The sequence below is a fragment of the Dama dama genome, chromosome 5 (assembly GCF_033118175.1).
Source record: "Dama dama isolate Ldn47 chromosome 5, ASM3311817v1, whole genome shotgun sequence".
NCBI lineage: Eukaryota > Metazoa > Chordata > Mammalia > Artiodactyla > Cervidae > Dama > Dama dama.
In genome coordinates, this window is record NC_083685.1 from 119,253,711 (window position 1) to 119,272,580 (window position 18,870).

General features: G+C 52.2%; 1 protein-coding gene across 2 annotated transcripts in view; it reads right to left on the bottom strand.

Annotated features, from left to right (window-relative positions):
• TBCD (tubulin folding cofactor D) overlaps positions 1–18,870 on the bottom strand; it is a 143,306-nt gene that overhangs the window by 99,831 nt on the left and 24,605 nt on the right. For both annotated transcript variants that reach the window (XM_061144423.1, XM_061144422.1), the window contains exons 8-13: positions 9,830–9,875; positions 8,261–8,393; positions 4,566–4,702; positions 3,883–3,943; positions 2,780–2,854; positions 2,424–2,518 (exon numbers count right to left, since the gene is read on the bottom strand). In XM_061144423.1, the coding sequence (XP_061000406.1) occupies positions 2,424–2,518; positions 2,780–2,854; positions 3,883–3,943; positions 4,566–4,702; positions 8,261–8,393; positions 9,830–9,875 (547 nt within the window). The remainder of the gene's footprint in view (positions 1–2,423; positions 2,519–2,779; positions 2,855–3,882; positions 3,944–4,565; positions 4,703–8,260; positions 8,394–9,829; positions 9,876–18,870) is intronic.

Sequence of the window (18,870 nt, forward strand, 5' to 3'; positions counted from 1 at the left end):
TAGACCCGTCACCTCTGGAGCCTGCTCCAGGACAAGACCGCAGTTGCCTGCACAACCCCTCGGAGGCAGGAGACAGCGCAGCTCCACAAGCCACCAGCCACACGAAAGGTCTGCGGAGAGGCCTGGCTCGCCAGGAGGCGGCCAGCACCTAAGATCACAGGCCAACTCATCACAGGTGACGTCTCACAGTTTTCTGGCCCCATCTTGACACTTTTCATCTACAATACATTCATCTGCAACAATACATTTCATCCACCACTATACGTTCTCACTCTGGCTGCTTGCGGCTGGTGGAGGCTGCTGACATCATGACATATGACAGACATACACTGTGCCAGCCGGTCTCAGGAATGAGAAGCAGTGAGGGTTCTGGTCTCCTTCAAGTTAAAATGGAATGAGCACCACAGAGGCAGAGACTTCCTCTTGACCCATGACACCCTCGCACACACACACTCACATGTCTATTTTCACAAATAAATGCGTAAGTCACTGAGGACAGAACAAGAGTAAATAAAAGTACAGCAGTACATCTCCGTGGCCTTGGGGTAGGCAATGACTTCTTAGATATGAAACCAGCAGCACAGGCAACAAAAGAGAAAACTGGTAAGTTAATCAAAACTTACAACTTCAGTGCATCAAACCCCATCAGCAAAGTGACAAGACAACCACAGAGGAGACAGAATATCCACAAATCATGTATCTGATAAAAGGCTTATATCCATAAGAATTCAAAACAATAGAAAGACAAACAGCCCAATTTTTTTAGATTAACAAAGTACTTGGACATATCCAGTGAACATATCCAAATGGTCAATAGCACATGAAAAGATGTTCAACAGAGTTAGCTGAGATGCAAATCAAAACCACAGTAAGATACCACTTTACACCCACTAGGATGGCTATTTAAAAAAAAAAAAAAAAAAAAAAAACAGAAACAAGAGTTGGAGGGGATGTGGTGAAACTGGAACCCTCATACGCAGCTGGTAGGAATGTAAAGTGGTGGTGCATGGTACAACCATTTTGGAAAAGTTTGTAGTTCCTCAAAAAGTTGAAGACAGGTTTAGCGTTGATCCAGCAACTCTACTCCTAGGTCTACGCCTAGTGATCTGAGTAAGAGAACTCAAATCAGAAAACTTGTACAGAAGTGTTCAGGGCAGCATTATCCACAGTAGCCCAAGGTGAAAATCCAAATGTCCATCAACTATGACAGGATTAACAAACATGTAGCCATACCACGAAATATTATTCAGCCACAAAAAGGAATGAAGTACTACTGCTACACGGTACAACAGGGGTGAACATTAAAAACATTACACTAAGTGAAAGAGGTCAAGGCCAAAGACCACTACTGGAGATCCCGTTTATATGAAGTGGCCCGAAAAGGCAGTTATGGAGACAGAAAGAGATCAGCGGCTGCCTAGGACTGGGGGTGTTAAGGGAAAATGGGGAATGACTTCTCCTGAGTATAGGGTTTCTTTGAGGAACAATGAGATTAGACTCAGATGGTGGTGGTTGCACAACTCTGTAAATATACTAAAAACTACTGAATTGAACTCTTTAAATGGGTGAACTTTATATTAATATAAACTATATCTCAGTAAAGCTGCTACAAAAATAAGCTGAAAGAGCCCATAGAAATCAACGGTCTAGACACTCTGCATGTGCCTCACAACGCCGAGCACACAGCCCGCACCTGCGACAACCCCACTGCTTGGCTGCTGCTGAGCAGCACCTTCTCTGCACAGACGTCCCTGCTCTGGACAGAAGTCTCCCCAGGGCGCATGGCATCTGTGGAGACACACTCCAGCAAAGGGCCCTCTTCATCCCTCCCAGGAATCCGTCCCTTCCATCCACAGAGGCACTGCCGTTCCCAGGGACATCCTCACCCACCACAGACAAGCTTCTTGTGGCCTTGGTCCCAGGCTGCACCTCCATGCAGCTGGGTCCAAGAGACAGGACATGTGAGCCTCAAAATCAGTGGTCTGTCTGCACCTGCCACGCTGTCCCGCTGCTCAGGCCCACTGCAAGCTCCCTCCCCATCCCCTCACTGGCGTGAACTTGCTCCCAGGAACCATGATGTCACTGCAGGAGAAGAACCATGGCCATGCACACATTCTTAATGGGCAACAGCACCCCCACGAGGGTGAAACTGGTTCTGGGGGACAAGACAATCCCAGACATCACAAGAGCTCACGCACAACCCTCCAAATCGGGACCGACAGGATACTGAAACTGCACAGAAGGGAGAGGAGACACTGGGACTCAAAAAGGCCTACGTGAGAAAGAAGGCTGAGGACACAGGTCTAGAAGGCTCTCTCCTGCAACACTCACGATGCGCGCATCACGCCAGGGAGTGGGCCGCGCCAGGAGGGGGCTGGATGAAGCACCACAAGGTACACACACAAACTGGGCTTCACACTCACCGTCTGAGAGCCGGGAAGGGAGAAGCAGGCCGCGTCTGCCCAGTTCCGCCAGCGCCAGACACCCGCCATGCCAGGCACTGTCCGTCTCCTGGAAACTGAAAATATAAGAGAGCATGAGACCCCAGAACCATGCCAGCTTGTCCCCCCAGGACCCAGAGCACACGTCCACCCGCTGGGGTGAAAGCATCACTAAAACTCTTAGTAAGTTTGTAAAATATCAGTCAGCTAACGAGATAAAGTACTCCAAACCAACTGGAGACGACAGCCATGTTCAGATCTCCGGAGAGAGAGTCAAAGTCCTGGGTCAGCATCACATGACCCAGAAACACGCCTGCCTCTGTGATCTCCCCACACACCTGAAACAGTCCAACACCGACCCAGTCACGTCATTTGCCAGCTCTTTGGGCAGTCTTCCAGCCATCCTACCGATTCTGAAAAGGAAAAGCAACGTCAGCATCTGTCAGCATCACCAACCCATCGAGGGCCCATGCTATACTAGGAGCATCCCGAGAGATTGTCCTTCCCTCCAGAGAGGGCAAAGTGGCTGAGTCTGCTCCACAAAAGCCACCTGCCCCATCAGGGGGCCATCACACTGACATGAACACAGGACAGGTATCTGGGGGACCCAGGCAAAGGGCACGCATTTGTCTCAGTCAAGGCTCCCAGCTCAGGCCACCAAGGTCTGACCAGCAGGCTGTCCCACCCCCATGCTGGATGCCGACTGGGCTGGCTCCCGTAAGGTCACCTGCCTGGGTTTGTCCCGGCCAGCAGCATCCCAGGAAGACTCACCCTCCCAGCCCATCACACTCCAAGCAGACAGGACTCTGGGCTTCAAAGTCACCCAAAAGCCTCCATGTGAGCCCCTTTCCCTGGCACCTGCTACATGAATTAGTTGGCACAGAAACCCAGAACTCTGGGGGGAGGGCCCACCAGCACTTCCATCCGTTCTACTTTTCTCCGTAACATTTCCTTTGTACTCTGTCCCCCATGTCCCTCTGGACCCCCTGGGTGGACCTGGGCACGTCTGCTGGCTGTTCCCTCAGGCGCAGCAGAGGGGAGATACCAATCCCTCCCAGGGACTCTGGGATTAAACTGGGCTGTACAGCATCCCTTCCCACATGAGGGGTGGACCCCTGGCCATGGGGGCAGGAAGTGGGGGTCACGGTGATGAGGACGTGGACGAGTAAGAAAAGGAACACCTGAAGGTTAAAAAAAGGCAAATGTGGCTCACTGCAGCCAAAAAGGCAAGAAAATGAAGGAGCCGCTGACCAACCTCAGCAATGTTCTTGAAAATTAAGACATAAAGCAATAAATATAAATTAGGGGGGGAAAAGTCTACCTTTTAAAACTCTCAGAGCTGTTCACAGCTCTCAAATTCCACAAGAAGTTCCTCATGATTAAGAAGACCCAGCAGACCCGTGAGTAAGCTGCCAGCCCCCGGCCCAAATCGGGCACCTACCCTTTGGCTGCAGACCACCGCACGATCGTGTCCTTGTCCTTCAGCCCAACCAGCAGCTGCTCTGAAAGAACACAGAAGGCCAGTCTGTGAGCCACATGGAAGCACCTGGAATTTGAGCTGAGCTCTCAGTTCCCAGCTTTAAGGTACCCACCCTGCACGTCACTCAAAACAGTACCATAAAGGGAATCACAGGAAGAACCTTAATTCTAATCATAAGAAAAGGACATTTCCTCCTGTGTGTTTTCAAGTCATCATTTAAGACCAACTTCTGCCATAGCTCCTAAAAAGTATATCCGCCCATCCTAACAGGCACTGGGCAGAGAGCACCAGTGAGGGAGGCTGCCCAGAGAAAAAAGTGTCTACTGGAGGCTGCAGAGAGCAGTTCTCCTGGGGACCGGGTCTTGGCAACGGTCAGCCACTAGAAGAGGCTGCACAGGGGCCTCCTGAGCATGATGGGCCTTGCAAGCCGCTCAGTGGAGGCCCTGCTGAGGAGCAGAGACAGCACAGGCAGGACAGAGCCCGTGGAGGTGCACACAGGTGCACTCTGACCACAGCGATCTAGGGTCGCGTAAGAGGGCAAGGGGGACGGCAGGTGCAGGAATCCCAGCCTCTCCTCCTGCCCTGCAGAGACCAGAGGTCGAACTGGGTGCCCTGCAAGGGGAGATGAGGCGGCCCGCACTCACCGATCACACTCTCCACCTCCTCGGGGATGTCATCCTCTCCGTCGCTGTCGGGGGTCTCAGCCTGTGTCATGGGCTCTCTGGGATTCTGGATGGAATGCTGTAAGCTCTCGGCCAAGGAGCGGCAGCCCCGCTGGTACCTGCAAGGAGCAAACGAACCTCAAGACCCACTGGGACACCGTGGAGCTAGAAAATCCTGACTGAACCAGCAAGTTATGAGCAGCATCACTGTGAAAATTCCATGTGCTTTCCAGGGACGGGACGGACAGGAAGGAAAGTGAGTAATAACGGTCGCCAGCATGGACTGTCACGGAAAGATGACCACCTCATCTGAGCTTCAGAACAGAGATTCACCCTCTAGAGGACTCAGAAACCCTCACATGTTAGAAAGCTTTCTTAGCAGAAAGGCAGATGATAAAGTGTGACAATAAGAATATGAGCAACAGAGATGGCAGAAAAGGCAAGTTTGAACCCACTGGACTGGGCCCTATTTACATAGGCTCCGCCTCCAGGTCCCACCTGACTGTAGTCCCACCCCCGCCCCTGGGCCAGACACTGCCTTCCGCATCCCAGGGGCCACAGCTGGTCCCTCCAGCTCCCACAGAGCCCACCTCCTGAACGGCTCTCACTACTTCCTGCCTACCACACCCCCCTCCTCCACCGACTGAGGTCACCAGCATTATATCCCACGGCGCCATGAAGGGTCCCACAGCACAGGCCAGCTCAGCTGTCTGACTGCACAATCCCTGAACCTCTGGTTGCCTCAGTTTCCCTGTCTGTAAAATGAGGCCGGGTGGGAGGATGCGCACGGAGCACTCAGACCAAACACCTGTGCAGAGCGAGGACCACAAACCCCGCCTCCCTTCCTGGAAGCCAGGCAGGCACGCTTGGGCCTGACTCTGGGGCAGCTCCATCTCAGGACAGGGCCTGGGGCATAAACGGTGACAGGATGAGTTATAGCATGACTAGGGGCCGCCGCCTAAGGCCAAGTCCGGTAAGAGATAACTGGGGCTTTGGAGATAGAGGCAACCTGGACATTGTTAGCTGTGGCCTTGAGGCCTCAGATTCCGTGGGGCAGTTTCCAAGATGGAAGGTCAATCAACCACCAATGGCCAGTGACGGAACCAACCCTGACTATGCAACGAAGCTTCCATTAAAACCTAAAAGGAGTGGGTCAGGAGAGGCTCCAGGCTGATGAACAGGGTGGTGCACTCAGAGGGCATGGAAGCCCTGACTATTCCTAAGCCTTTTGCAACAAACCAATAATCTTGTAAATAAAATATTTCTGAGTTCTATGAGCAACCCTGGCAAATTATCAAACCCAACAAGGGGGTAGTGGCAACTGCCAACCTGTAGCCCAACTGTCAGAAGCACAGGTGACAACTGGGACTTGCAACCAGTGAGGGGAGGCGCTGAGGGGGGAGGAGACTGTCTCGTGGACTGAGCCCTTAATCTGTGGGATCTGGTGCTGTCTCCACTGAGGCAGATTCAGAACTGAGTCCACACTGCAGGTCACCCAGAGGGTGTCCGACAACTGCCTGGTCTGGGGAAAAAACGCCCAAGAACCAGAGCAGCAACAGGTAACTGAATCAGGGAGCAGGTCAACAGACACCACAGGACTGTGGTCACCAAGTGCCCAACAGGCAGCAGGCATGTGGCAACACCTGCTGACTGTCGCTGCTCTCCTCCAGTGAGGACACATGCTCATCACCTCACAGGAAAAGTCCTCGTCACTGTCCAGCAACCAGAGACCAGACAGGCTGCCACTGGACTCTCCCTCCCGCCTTAACCACAGATCTAGACAAAGTGTACAAACCAACCGCTGGCAGGCACAAGACACCCACGGCAAGGCTCCAAGCCCTCACAGCAGGCAAGCCCTCAGGCGCACCCACTGTCCCCTTTGCTTCCTCCCAGAGGAACTTTCTAAACCACAGCACAGGAAAGTAGAGTCCAAGCAGAGAGCCACTGTCCTGATGGGCAGAAAAAAAAATTGTGACTAGTGAGATGGCTACCAAGTGGGGACAGACACTAGAGGAAGGGGACCTGAGAAAGCACCCCGAATTCTGCATAAGTCTCCCTGGAACCTCAGGCAACTGTGAGGCGTGTTAAGATCCAGACGCGCCATCAGAGAGCAGGTGGGAGGCCAGGAGCCAGAGTCCATAGGTGCCCATGTAACACCGGGCAGTCAATGCAGTGTGGGTCCGGCAGGAGGGACTGAAAGGCCACATGTAAGACACGAGCAGCTGCTACAGCAGCAAGGGCCACATCCCAGTGGGAGGAACTGACCAGGCCCAGGCAGACAGCAAGACAGCAAGACGGGCACTGCAGCCAGTTACCCGCCTGCCAGCCAGACTCACTCCTCCTAAGGGGACGATGACCAAAAAGGGAATGCATCTACAAGAGAACATGAAAGTGCATCAGAGGGGATAAAATGGAAAAAAAAGATAGGAGAGAGAAAGCAAACAACAAGACGGAAGACTGAAGCCCCCACGGTAATGATCACACCCAGTGCCCAGGGAGGTACAGCCTGAACAACGTAGCTGTGATGCTGAATTACTCTCCTTCCCGAGTAAACACTTGGAGTACTTGTGATGCTTCATTTGAAGGTGTCAAGTTTGCCGGGTCACAGGACCCAGATATTTGTTCAAACGTTATTCTGGGTGTGTCTCTGTGGGTGACTGTAGGTGACATGAACATTTACCTTGTGGGCTGAGTAAAGCAGCTTGCTCTCCCCAGTGTGGTGGGCCTTGCCCAGTCCAGTGAAGGCCCGGGGACCACAGACGGGATCACTCTCCCCTCAGTGAGGGATTCTTCCTGCCTTCAGACTCAGACCGAAACATCAGCTCCTCCTGAGTCTAAGCCTACCAGATCTGGAGACTCACAACCACGAGCCGATTCCTTGTGTCTCTTTACACACACACACACCCACACCCCCAACTCCCCCAACTGGTTCTGTTTCTCAGGGAAACGTTAACACAGTCCAGAACGTTAATCTTTTACAGCATCTGGAAAGTAGACACTAACATTAGTCTCATAAACAATTTACAGAACATAACTAACAGTATGCAAAATACTCAAAAGGTATTTCAGTAAAACATCACTAATGTATAACACACTTCTCTAGAATTTCCTATAACTGGAAACATAATCAATAATTCCTCATAATCATAATCAAATAATTCCTCCCAAAACACACATATTAATACTTGAAATAAAACTGAAGACTGTTAAAAGTGTAGTACCCCAGCACAATAGAACAGGCTGTTTCCATGGGAGCCAGTAGGACCATTAAGACATCTTTTCCATCCACAGGCAGAGACAGCTCTCTCTGAGTAAACCCTGAGGAGTGAGCCTGAAACCCAGACTGAAATGACCAGAATAGAGCTTCCCCTGCAGTGTGACCCGCCAGTGATGCTGCCCTACACCAGGATGGGCACTTTCAGAACGAGACAAGCTTTCCATCTCATCAGCCCCACTTCAAAAGAAGCCCCACTTCTACCTGGAAGATGTGAGGTCAGAAAATTATCCAAAGAAAAGCTGATCCTTTCAAAACCAGAAACCCTCTTGAGACTGGGGGAAAAAAATGAAAGCAGGAGGACACATCAATTAGCCCATTGTGCCCAGCTGCCTGAAACCTCGGGCCCCACACCAGCCTCCAGACATGCTCTGGCTGCATGGTCACCGCTCAGTCTACCAACCTCCATTTGGCCACCTGGGGCTTCAGGAAGGTCAGGCCCAGCCGCTGCACGAGCTTCACCCCGAGCTTCCGGAGCAAGGTCTGGTTGCTGTCGGGGAGCCTGCAGCTGTCCAGGCACTGGAGAACGGTGGCAGCTGCGAACACAGAACATCCTGCTCAGTTTGCTGGGAAGGGTTTGTGTGATCTCCCGAACCCACCAACCCCACCGGACACGCACAACATCAAAACCAGACACTTCACGGCCCCCTCCTCCAAGTGAGTGCAAAGGCCTGCATCCACACTGCACCCCTTGAGCTCTGCTTCATAAATACCCCTTCACCTCATGTCATTCACTAAGTGCAGCTAGAGTCGGACCTGCTCCACCTTCTCACCGTGAAGCAGGCATCCAGAGATGGAATGCGGAGGAGCCCAGGGAGGGAGCGGCAACTTGAGCAGAGACAGCGGGTATGTGCATGGCGGGTGGAGCACACGCTAAGGGCCACGAGGACCATGCAGGCAGACTTGGGTGTGAGGCTGTAAGAACAGGGAGGGATCTCCACAATCAGGGAAGCGGTGTGATCGGGTCCCCCTGCCACTAAGGCTGTTCGGGGCAATAAGGAGAGCGTCAGGGAAGGCAGAGGCGAGGAGAGCACACGAGACCATGTTTCGTGTTGAGACAAGAGCAGGGCAGTTTTCAAGCCAAGTTGTGATGGCATCTGGGTAACTCCCCAAAAGACCCAAACATCATACAGTGACCAGCCTGGGTACAACTGATGGTAACTCGAGACAGACTCGGGGTCTGCATGTACAAGTCTGTTGAGGACAAACATGTGACGATGCTCACGTTCTCAGGTGTGACCATGACATCAAGATTATGTCTCTTAAAAGAGTCAACAGATGCCAGTGGGATGACAGGGTGTCTGGGACAGGTGTGAGGGGGAGCATGGATGAAACAGGATGCCCATGCATCAAAAACCTGAAACTTGTGATAGAAACATGAGAGTCCACTATACCAGTGTCTCTGCCCTTGTGTATATGAAATGTCCCATGATGAAAATGTCAAGAAATAAACAGACTCTACTACCCAAATCTGATCCACACATCTTCTAACGCACAGACTAAGAAATTTCTCTTGTTCCAGGCAGTAAGCCTTCCCACAGCAAGAATGACTACATAGGTTTTCATAAGTTGAAGTTTAATCTAAAATTAAGAGAATGAGACAAAAAGGGCAAATGAGGTAGCCTTGGTGCCAGCAAGAATGCAGCTGGGATCCTAAGAAGCGAGCTGAAGACCTCAGGGCTAGGTCTACATTCCAAGTCCCCAGAATCGAGACCTGTCAGTCAGGAACCCAGACCTCCTCCTGGACAAGGCCTGAGGCCAAAGATTTAGATTATTCACACATACACACACTCTCTTACACACGCACACACACACATGTGTACACAGAAGACCAAAAAAACCTGTGACAACATTCAAATACAACAAGTCACAAATTTTTGTGCCTATGAATAAACTGTTACTGAGACACATTTGATCAGAATTTGGGCAAACTCATGTCACAAACACATCCTCACTTACAAATAAACCTTACCGTAGGGTAAACAGTCTTCACGTTTTCCATGCTTAAAAATTTGTGCCTAAAAAAAAAAGAAGACTATTAAAATATTACAAAAACCTTTACAAATTTAAAACATAAATTATCAAAACAAGTCATTACAATCTTTCAAAATTTTTATCCTAAACACTCGTCATGAAGTAACAAGATTTGCTATACATGACAAAGAAAGAAATTACAAGACTGAAAAGAAAATCTTCCAAGTGGGCAGCATAAACCAGGGACACAGCCCGAGGCGGGGCTCACGGACACACGCCAGTGTTGAAATAAGGGCACTGGCCTGTACAGAAAGGAAAGAATCGCACCAGGTTTCCAGGACCAGCAAGTAACTGAAGGTACCACAGGATAAGAACCACAGGTTGAATTATCCCACACAAAGGTAAGGCTCCCACGAACTCATCCTCAATCTGAGTCAACAAAGGAGAAAGGGCTCCTCCTGCACTGCGCACACGTGGGGCCAGCATGCCATCAAATCATCAAAAACCTGGAGTCCTCAACCTGAAATTTTACCCTCTGCTTTCAAGTCTGCAAAGTGAAAGTGTTAAGTCGCTCAGTCGTGTCTGACTCTCTGCAGCCCCATGGACTGTAGCCCGCCAGGCTCCTCTGTCCATGGAATTCTCCAGGCAAGAACATTGGAGGGTTGCCATTTCGTTCTCCAAGGGATCTTCCCTATCCAGGGACTGAACCCAGATCTTCTGCATTGCAGATGGATTCTTTACCATCTCAGCCACCAGGGAAGCAAGTCTGCAAAACTTGTGGTAATTCACACAGGTACCCAAGCCCTTAAATGAAGAGCTCTAAAGCTGAGCACCTGTAAGAAAACAGCTAAGGAAATCCTCCTCCTCCTTCAGGAACAGCATTTAACTGGCACAGGAGACAGCTTCTTAGACCATCTGAAGGTACGTGGGCCTGACTGCCCTGGACCCTGTCCCCGAACACCAGGTCCTGCCGGCCAACGAGCTACATTGAGTTGAGATGAAGAGGGTGAACACCATCCCAGACACTTAGTCAGTGGTGTTTCACATGGTGTTTCATGTGGAGTTGCACGTGGAGTCCCAGGAGCCCTGGACGCACCAAGGCAGGCACACAGAACAGGCCACTGGGGCTCAGACCCACAGGTCCAAGACATCCCAGTACTCAAAGCACGAAGGAACCTCCCAGCCAGCAGCCCACAGCTCCACCACCATCTCCCAGCACACGGGACAATGTCCTCACCGCACCAGCCCTGCTCTGCACCTCTGCTGCAAAGCCCCTTGACAGAAGTCATGCTCTCCTCTGTGCTCTCTGCCCTTCTCCCCCACCAACTTAACCCCAAAACCATGAGCCAGCCATCGGATTGGGAAGTTCAGGGCATTTCGCTCCCCCGTGACACACACTATAAATGGAGAAGCGACCCCCAGACATCCACAGGTCAGGTCTGAAATATACCCATTTCAGGACTGGTAAACCACTCCCCGAACACCTTTACACTCTGGATTTATGACAAGGGGGAAAGTCACCCAGATCCCCGCGCTTCTTCCTGGTGAACTTTGGAAGCAGTCAGGGAGGTGGCTCTGCGGGAAGGAAACCATCCAGCAGCCGGATGAGTCTCAATGGGACGTGGAAGCCCCTGGGTGAGCCACCCACAGCCCAGGGCAGAGCACTCCACAGCCTGCTCCAGCGGCAGTGGCCACAAGAGCAACCCTCTCAACACTGGCCGTCAGCCTCCTGGCCAGACTGCCAGGACAGGCCCAGTGGACGGGCTCAGAAGGACAGAGGCCCGAGCTGGCAGCCCTGGAGCGGGCCTGGGACCAGGAGGAAGGGAAGGCAGGCCACACCTCGCAGCCCACTGCTGTCCCTCACCTGCCTCGCATCCCTCCAGCTCTACCCTGGCCTCCCCAGAGAGCCAGGCCGGGCCTGCACACGGGACCCGGCAATAAAGCTTACGGGACACACCAGTGTGGTTAGATACCTCTAACTTTAAAAAACTAAACGTCAGGGTTCATGACAATAACCTGGTCACGGCGGTCTCAGCTCCAAAGTGCCTCACATACAAACCAGGACAGAGAACCCAGCCAAGGATGGGGCCTCACCGAGGGTCCAGTTTCTCCTTCAAGCAGAGCAGGGCTGGGGGGAAGGGGTGTGGGGTGCTCAGGGCTGGCCCAGCCCAGGTCCTGGCGCCAGCGCACCCTGTGGTCACACACCACCTCCCCTCTGTCCTCGGAGCACAAGGCCATCCACACAGCCAGTGCCGCTGCACAGAGAGACAACCAGAGCCACGAGGAGACAGCCGACAACACGACAAGCACGCGAGTTATGAAAACCACTCGGGTCTCAATCGACTTTCAAAGTGAGAGCAATTATACACTTAAAAACACAAATAAATGTCTTGGTATAAGAATAATTGCGAACACAAATTTTGCCAAAATTTTCTAAAACCATGAAGCACACTCTAGTGCGCCAATAGCTCTAGGAAGTGAAGTAGAAAATACCACTGGGAAGATAGACTATCTCAGCTTCTGAAGCACCAGAACCGCTGACAGCTCTGAGCCCTGCCCACCCCAAGCTTCACGCCGAGCCTGGGGGGCAAGAGGGGAGACCCCGTGACACACTCTGCGTTCTCTTCCAGTAGCTACTACCATCAGAATTGCTACCATGTGGGCATAAAAAAGGACGAATCTGAGCCAGTTCTATTGAGGTAGATGAACCCAGAGCCTGTTAAAGTGAAGGAATTTAGAAAAACAAATATCCTGTATTAATGCATTTATGTGGAATCTAGAAAAATGGTACTAAAGAATCTATTTGCAGGGAAGGAATGAAGACAAATATATAGAGAACAGACTAGTGGACACAGTGGGAGAAGGCAAGTGCGGGATAAAAATGGAGAAAGTAGCATCAACAGATATATCTACATACATGAGAAGGAAATGGCAACCCACTCCAGTATTCTTGCCTGGAGAATCCCATGGACAGAGGAGCCTGGTGGGCTACAGTCTATAGGGTCACAAAGAGTTGGACGTGACTGAAGCAATTTAGTAGGCATGCATGCTACATATACATGTGGATATGTACACACACACACATATATATCCGCATATGTATTGATACATATAAAACAGATAGTTGGTGAGAACACAGTGACCCCAGTCTGGCACTCTGATGACCTAGACAGGTCAGATGGAGAGAGGGCAGGGAGGTGATACATGTATTAATTATGGCTAATTTGCACTGATGTGTGGCAGAAGCTTCCCTGATAGCTCAGCTGGCAAAGAATCTGCCTGCAATGCAGGAGACCCCAGTTCAATTCTTAGGTCAGGAAAATCCGCTGGAGAAGGGATAGGCTACCCACTCCAATATTCTTGGACTTTACTTGTGGCTCAGCTGGTAAAGAATCCTCCTGCATTCTGGGAGACTTGGGTTCAATCCCTGAGTTGGGAAGAATCCCTGGAGACGGGAAAGGCTACCCACTCCAGTATTCTGGCCTGGAGAATTCCATGGACTGTATAGTTAATGGGGTTGCAAAGAGCTGGACATGACTGAGCAACTTTCACTTTCAGCAGAAAACAACACAATATTGAAAAGGAATTTTCCTCCAGTTAAAAAATAAGTTAGAGAAAAGAATTATTACCATGCGGGGAAAAAAAACTTTTGTTTTAAAAATTAGTCCTCAAAATCAGCATGCTGATTATGGGAAACACCCACTGAAGTATTTAGAGGCAGAGGAGTGACTTAAAACAGTTCAACAACACAAGTGTATGTGGTTGTGTATTTTAATATACACAAACACGTGCACACCAACACATACAACATGCATACATAGAGTCAGGAATTCAAGGACTTCACAAGAGTTCACAGAAACCAAAAGGATAACAAAGGAATTTTATAAACAACTTTATGACAACAAGTAAGACAACTCAAAGGAAAGTGACAAACTATGAGATTCCAAATTAGCAAAAATGACTTAAGAAACAGAAAATCTGAATGGACCTGGATCATGTAAAAAAAAAAAAAAAAATGAGTACTGCAGAATCTTTCCAGAAAGAAAACCCCAGGCCCCACGTGGCTTTATAACAAATTCTAGCAAACGTGTCTTGTGCAACATGCGTGGAGAATCCTCAGCACATTAGTGGGCAGAGTATGAGAAACCCCCTTCAAAAACTCATTTTTATTCGTCCTTGGTGACAAGATCAGCAGTTTAGGGGCGGTATGTCTGTCCCGTAAGCTTTACTGTTGGGGTATGAGCTGTCTGGGTCCCATGTGAGGGCCTGGCCTGGCTTCCAGGGGAGGCCGTGGGAGAGATGGAGGGAGGAGAGGCAGGTGAGGGACAGCAAAGTGCTGGGCGGTGCGGCCTGCCCTCTGCTTACTCCTGGCCCCAGACCAGCTCCACGGCCTCCACCGGGACTCTGTACACGGGAAGGGAAAGGGTCACAGGAGTTATGGATTCTCCCATGAGTGGACTCAGAAGGGCAAAGGGGGTGCACAGGAACAAGAATCACAGAAGTCCGGGGCTTTGGTTTTGTTGGTTGGTTGGCTTTTCCACAGGAAACGGGGCCGTCTTCACTGGCCTTCCCTCCTGAAGGCACACGGTCCAACCCAGCATGCGCAGAGGACGGTGACCCTCAGCAAAGAGAGGAAGTGGCCCACAGAAACACTCTGGTCTTCAGATGGTCAGGAGAAGCCATCAGCCAAGCCACTAAACGGGGAGTGCACCCCACTTTTCACGGATGCATAAGACACGAGCCAACTGAAGACCACTGAAGAAGTCACCCCACATAGAGACAAGACCATACAGCACGCACATCTGAGGCGAGATGACTGTTCCTGCTCTTAAACCAGCCCAGCACAAGGTGCAAAGAGACGCATTTCTCAGTAATCACTCTCAACCACCACACCTTCCAGTCACCACCCACCCAAGCCGGCTCTTCTGCCCGCTGTGCAACCAGCTTCCCTCCCCGGGACATGTTCTCCAGCCGTAAATCACAGGCTGTCAGCTGTTGGAAGCAAGTCTGCCCGGCTGCCCGAACAGGAGATGCTGGTCTGAGGCCCCTGAAGGCACCACCAAGTCAAGGCCAAGAAAAGCAGCTCCACCCCAGGCTCCGGGAGAAAGGGGCCCACGCCACGCGGCTCAGGGGTGCCACGAGTACCCAAGAGCCGTCCTGCGAGCTGACGAGCACTGGCACCGCGGGACTCCTGGCTGCACGACGGCCCCCTTCCCTGTCCCTCAGGACGCCGTGACATCGCCAGCAGACGGGACAGGGCCAGGAAGGGCAGCCTCCCCTGTTCTGTGCCCAGGAGGGCACCGGGCCCCAGTACCCCTGTTCCTGACGTGCACACACAAAGAGGACAGCGCACCAACACTTCAGTTCCGGGCTGGATGCCACTCAGAGCTTGCCCGACGGTCCTCGTGCGAGCCAGAGCCCAAGCAGGGCCACACCTTCCATGGAAGGCAACAAAGGCTAATTGCGCAGCCCCCTTCGAGTAAACCCAAAGGCACTGTACAAAGGGATTCTCTTAACTCATACTCCAGGCCCCCTCCCAGCAGGTCAGAGAAAAAACCCCACCACACCCCCTATTCCACCACCCCCTACTCGCCCCCCCCCGACACACACACACACACACACACGACTGGAGGCTTGCAAAAATAAAAGGGGGGGGAACATGAAAGGTGCCGTCATCTCCCTAAGAAATCAAAGTAAGCTGAAACTGGATGAGGGAGCACTAAGAAACACAGAACTGACCTGAAGGCCACGCCCAACACGTTATGCTGAGAACAGGTCTGAGGGAGGGGAGGGGGCAAGCCAGCCCGCCCAGAGGCACCTCCAGCCTCAAGAAGCAGCAGGACATCTGTTTTCTTGAGAGTGGTGCCTGCTGTATGTCCTCGGGGAGACATACATTAAAGGGAAAAGAAAAAAACTTTCTCAACTATAGAAAAATTCTAATTGCTGAAGTTGAGTTTTCAATGGTTGGGATAAACAGCTGATTATTATCAGCTAGGACCCAGAATGAAAAACTACAATTCTGATAAAACACATTTATTAATACATCAAGTAAATTTAAAAGGATTTTAAGTACATAAATATGTAAATAACAGTTGACAGTTATAAAGAAATGTTTAAACAATCAAAACAATCACATCCAGTTTTATCTTCCCACTGTGTGTTCAATCTTTCCCTAACAGTGAAAGCCCAGCAGTAAACACACACCTTCACAGGCACGCAGATGGAGCCCCGCCCCAGCCCCTGACCGCAGCTTGCAGCTTCCAGAATCCCGTCTGGAAGAGGAGGCGGCACAAGAGCTCAGAGGACACCTGACCACATGCCCTCCTGTCTTCAGATGTCAGTCTGCTTGTGACGACGCGTTCTACCACCTTATTAGCCGCCGAGCTTTCTCAACCGTTCTGAACAGAACGTGGACAGGGCAGGACCCTAACAGCAAGGTGCTCAGGTGTTCCCACTGAAACAGCCGCGCCCCAGACCCGAGCACGTGGGCAACCTCTGGCCTCACTACGCGGAGGGGCCCAGCTTTTCTGGGCAGGGGGCAGATGACTGGGAAGCCGTTCGGGTGGCTCTCACCTGACCCGGCCACCCCAACGAAGCCTGGTCAGACACCACAAACCATGAGCAGCCACACAAAGGTACGGGCACAGGCAGGCTTTCCACCACTCCAATACACCAATTTCAAACACCATGAAGCTAAAAAAGCTCAAAGCTCTTCTCTTAAAAGGATCCCAATCAATCTGAAGAGCAGTAAAGATGCTGCTGCACCTCGACCTCCACACTGGGAAGATAAACCCCGAAGATGGGAAAGACCAGGAGGAACAGTCTTGGAGGCAGAGCCAGACCAGCGGACTTCTGATCCCTCCCAAACGGGCCTCACTAGGACCAATGACTTTACTGCTGAAGATTCTTCAGACGAAAATAGACTCTCAATTGACTGATGAGTACCAAGAATACTGACTGCACGTCCTACTTGCCTAACACATGACAAACAAAGGACACAAAATGCACAATTCCTATCCCAGAAACTGAGAAACGATCAACATCGAGCTTGCCCAGCTCCCAGAGCAGAGGTCAGAGGAGGCAGCTGTGATCCCCAGAGAACAGTCCCAGGCAGAGCTGGCTAGGACGCAGGAAGGGGCAGGGGCCGAGTTCAGGAGCCGAGCCCAGCAGGAAGACAGGATTATGTGCAGAAGTGAGACAAGAGGAGACATAAGGAGAAAGGGAAAGAAGAGCCTCGCCTGGGACCAGACGGGCAGGGCTGAGCCTACTGCACCAAAGGGTTTTGACGGGGCAGGCCAGTGGGCAGCAGAAATGAGCACGGGACGCAGAACACCCAGAGGCAGCGCCCCTGCCCAGAGGGACCCTCAAGATGGGGCCAGCCGCTGAATGGAGGGAGGGCAGCAGTGGGCAGACACCCGCGCTCGAGGCGAGGACCTGGGTGGAGGATGGGGGGGCACGCGGGGGTGGCCAGCGTGGCCCGGTGAGCACTGGACCAGTAAAGGAGGGCCGGGCCGGGGAGACACCTCGCGCCTCGTCCCCACCGTGGGGCTCAGCACTGGACTTGGCCTGGGAGGGCACAGACAGCACCGGCCGGCACCCTCCTCTGCTGCGGGGCCGCACTCAGAACTCGGGCGGGAGGAGGGCAAAGCCACAGCACGACAGACACTGCCTTGAGCTGTGGAGCCTGAAGCACCAGAGGTGAGCAGAGTCAGGGCCCTGGGAGCGAGGACAGAAACCAGGGACGGAGGTCAGGGGAGACTCAGGCACACACAGAGTGCGCTGGAGGGCAGGGGAGGGTGGCCAGGCAGCCGGGTGGGTGGAGGCTTCGAGGCGGGCCACCGCTACCTGGGCGGAGGGACACGGGCAGACAGCCTGCGTCTGTCTCCCACAGGGCACAGCGCGCTCTGTCTGTCTCTCATCCAAGGGTCGGGGGCGCTGCAATGGCCGAGTCCCTTCCCCTGCAAGCGTGGGCCCAGGTTGGGCCGCCGGCGAGGGCGCACCTGTCCTGCAGGACACGTCACCCATCACACAGCAGGTGTACAAACCAGGCCGCTGGGGAACGGAGGCCAGCCTCACACAGTGCGTGTTCCAACAAGACCCGTGCACTGGGCTGCCCGCCGCGCAGAAAACAATGAGTCACGTGAGACGAGAGCGGCCTCGGCGTTGGCTGCTCCACATCGCAGACACACGAGGAAACCAAAGGTACCTTATTTCTGCTGAATCCGACAACAGCGCACGAACTTTACATAAACGTGCACACCCTGAAAATGGCCACATTCAAAGGACTCCTACCCCATTGTTCCTCCACCCAGAACCTTGCTCCAGGCAAGTGCTGTGACTAAAAAACCCAAGCAGGTTCGTCTGTTCTCTAGCCAAACACCTTAAATGAAACCACAGGGTGCTGTTTCCAAAGAACCAAGAGGACAGGCGTCACATCCCCAAGAGAGAGGTCCTGCGTGAGCCAGCACCTTCTCTTCACATCCGGCCCCTTCACTTCCCCGGTTTTTCATGTTGTCTGTCACCACATCACCCTTTAACAAGGTGTACCTGTGACAGTGATAGAACGGATAGAAGCAGCCTCACTGTGAAGGGGGGACACACCCCAGAGGCTGGCAGACTGTCCACTGCCAGGGGCGGCGGTCACGGAGTGGCAGGGCGGGGCGCACAGAGTGCCCCCCGTCCGTCCGTGAACCTCCAACCTGCAGGGCCAGGGCGAGCATGCCACACGCGCCGGCGGGAGCAGAGCGTAGCACGTCCAGACGGCCAGCGGCCCCCGTTGTTAATACTGTGCTTCCTTCCCTGGAATTTCCTAGATTTCCACTAACCCTAATGCTTAAAGAGGGCCTAAACCAAAGGGTGTTTCAAAGAGCTAGAATTAAGGGGCCTTCCAATGACATGAAGCTGCCGGACACTTGCTTCCCTCCCACAAAAGTTAAAAAAAAAAAAAAAATCACCGCTGCAAGAGGAATATGCTTCAAGGGAAATAAAAATCAAGCCCCAGTTTCGACAGTACTTGTTACGAGTCCACCTGTTTCGCCT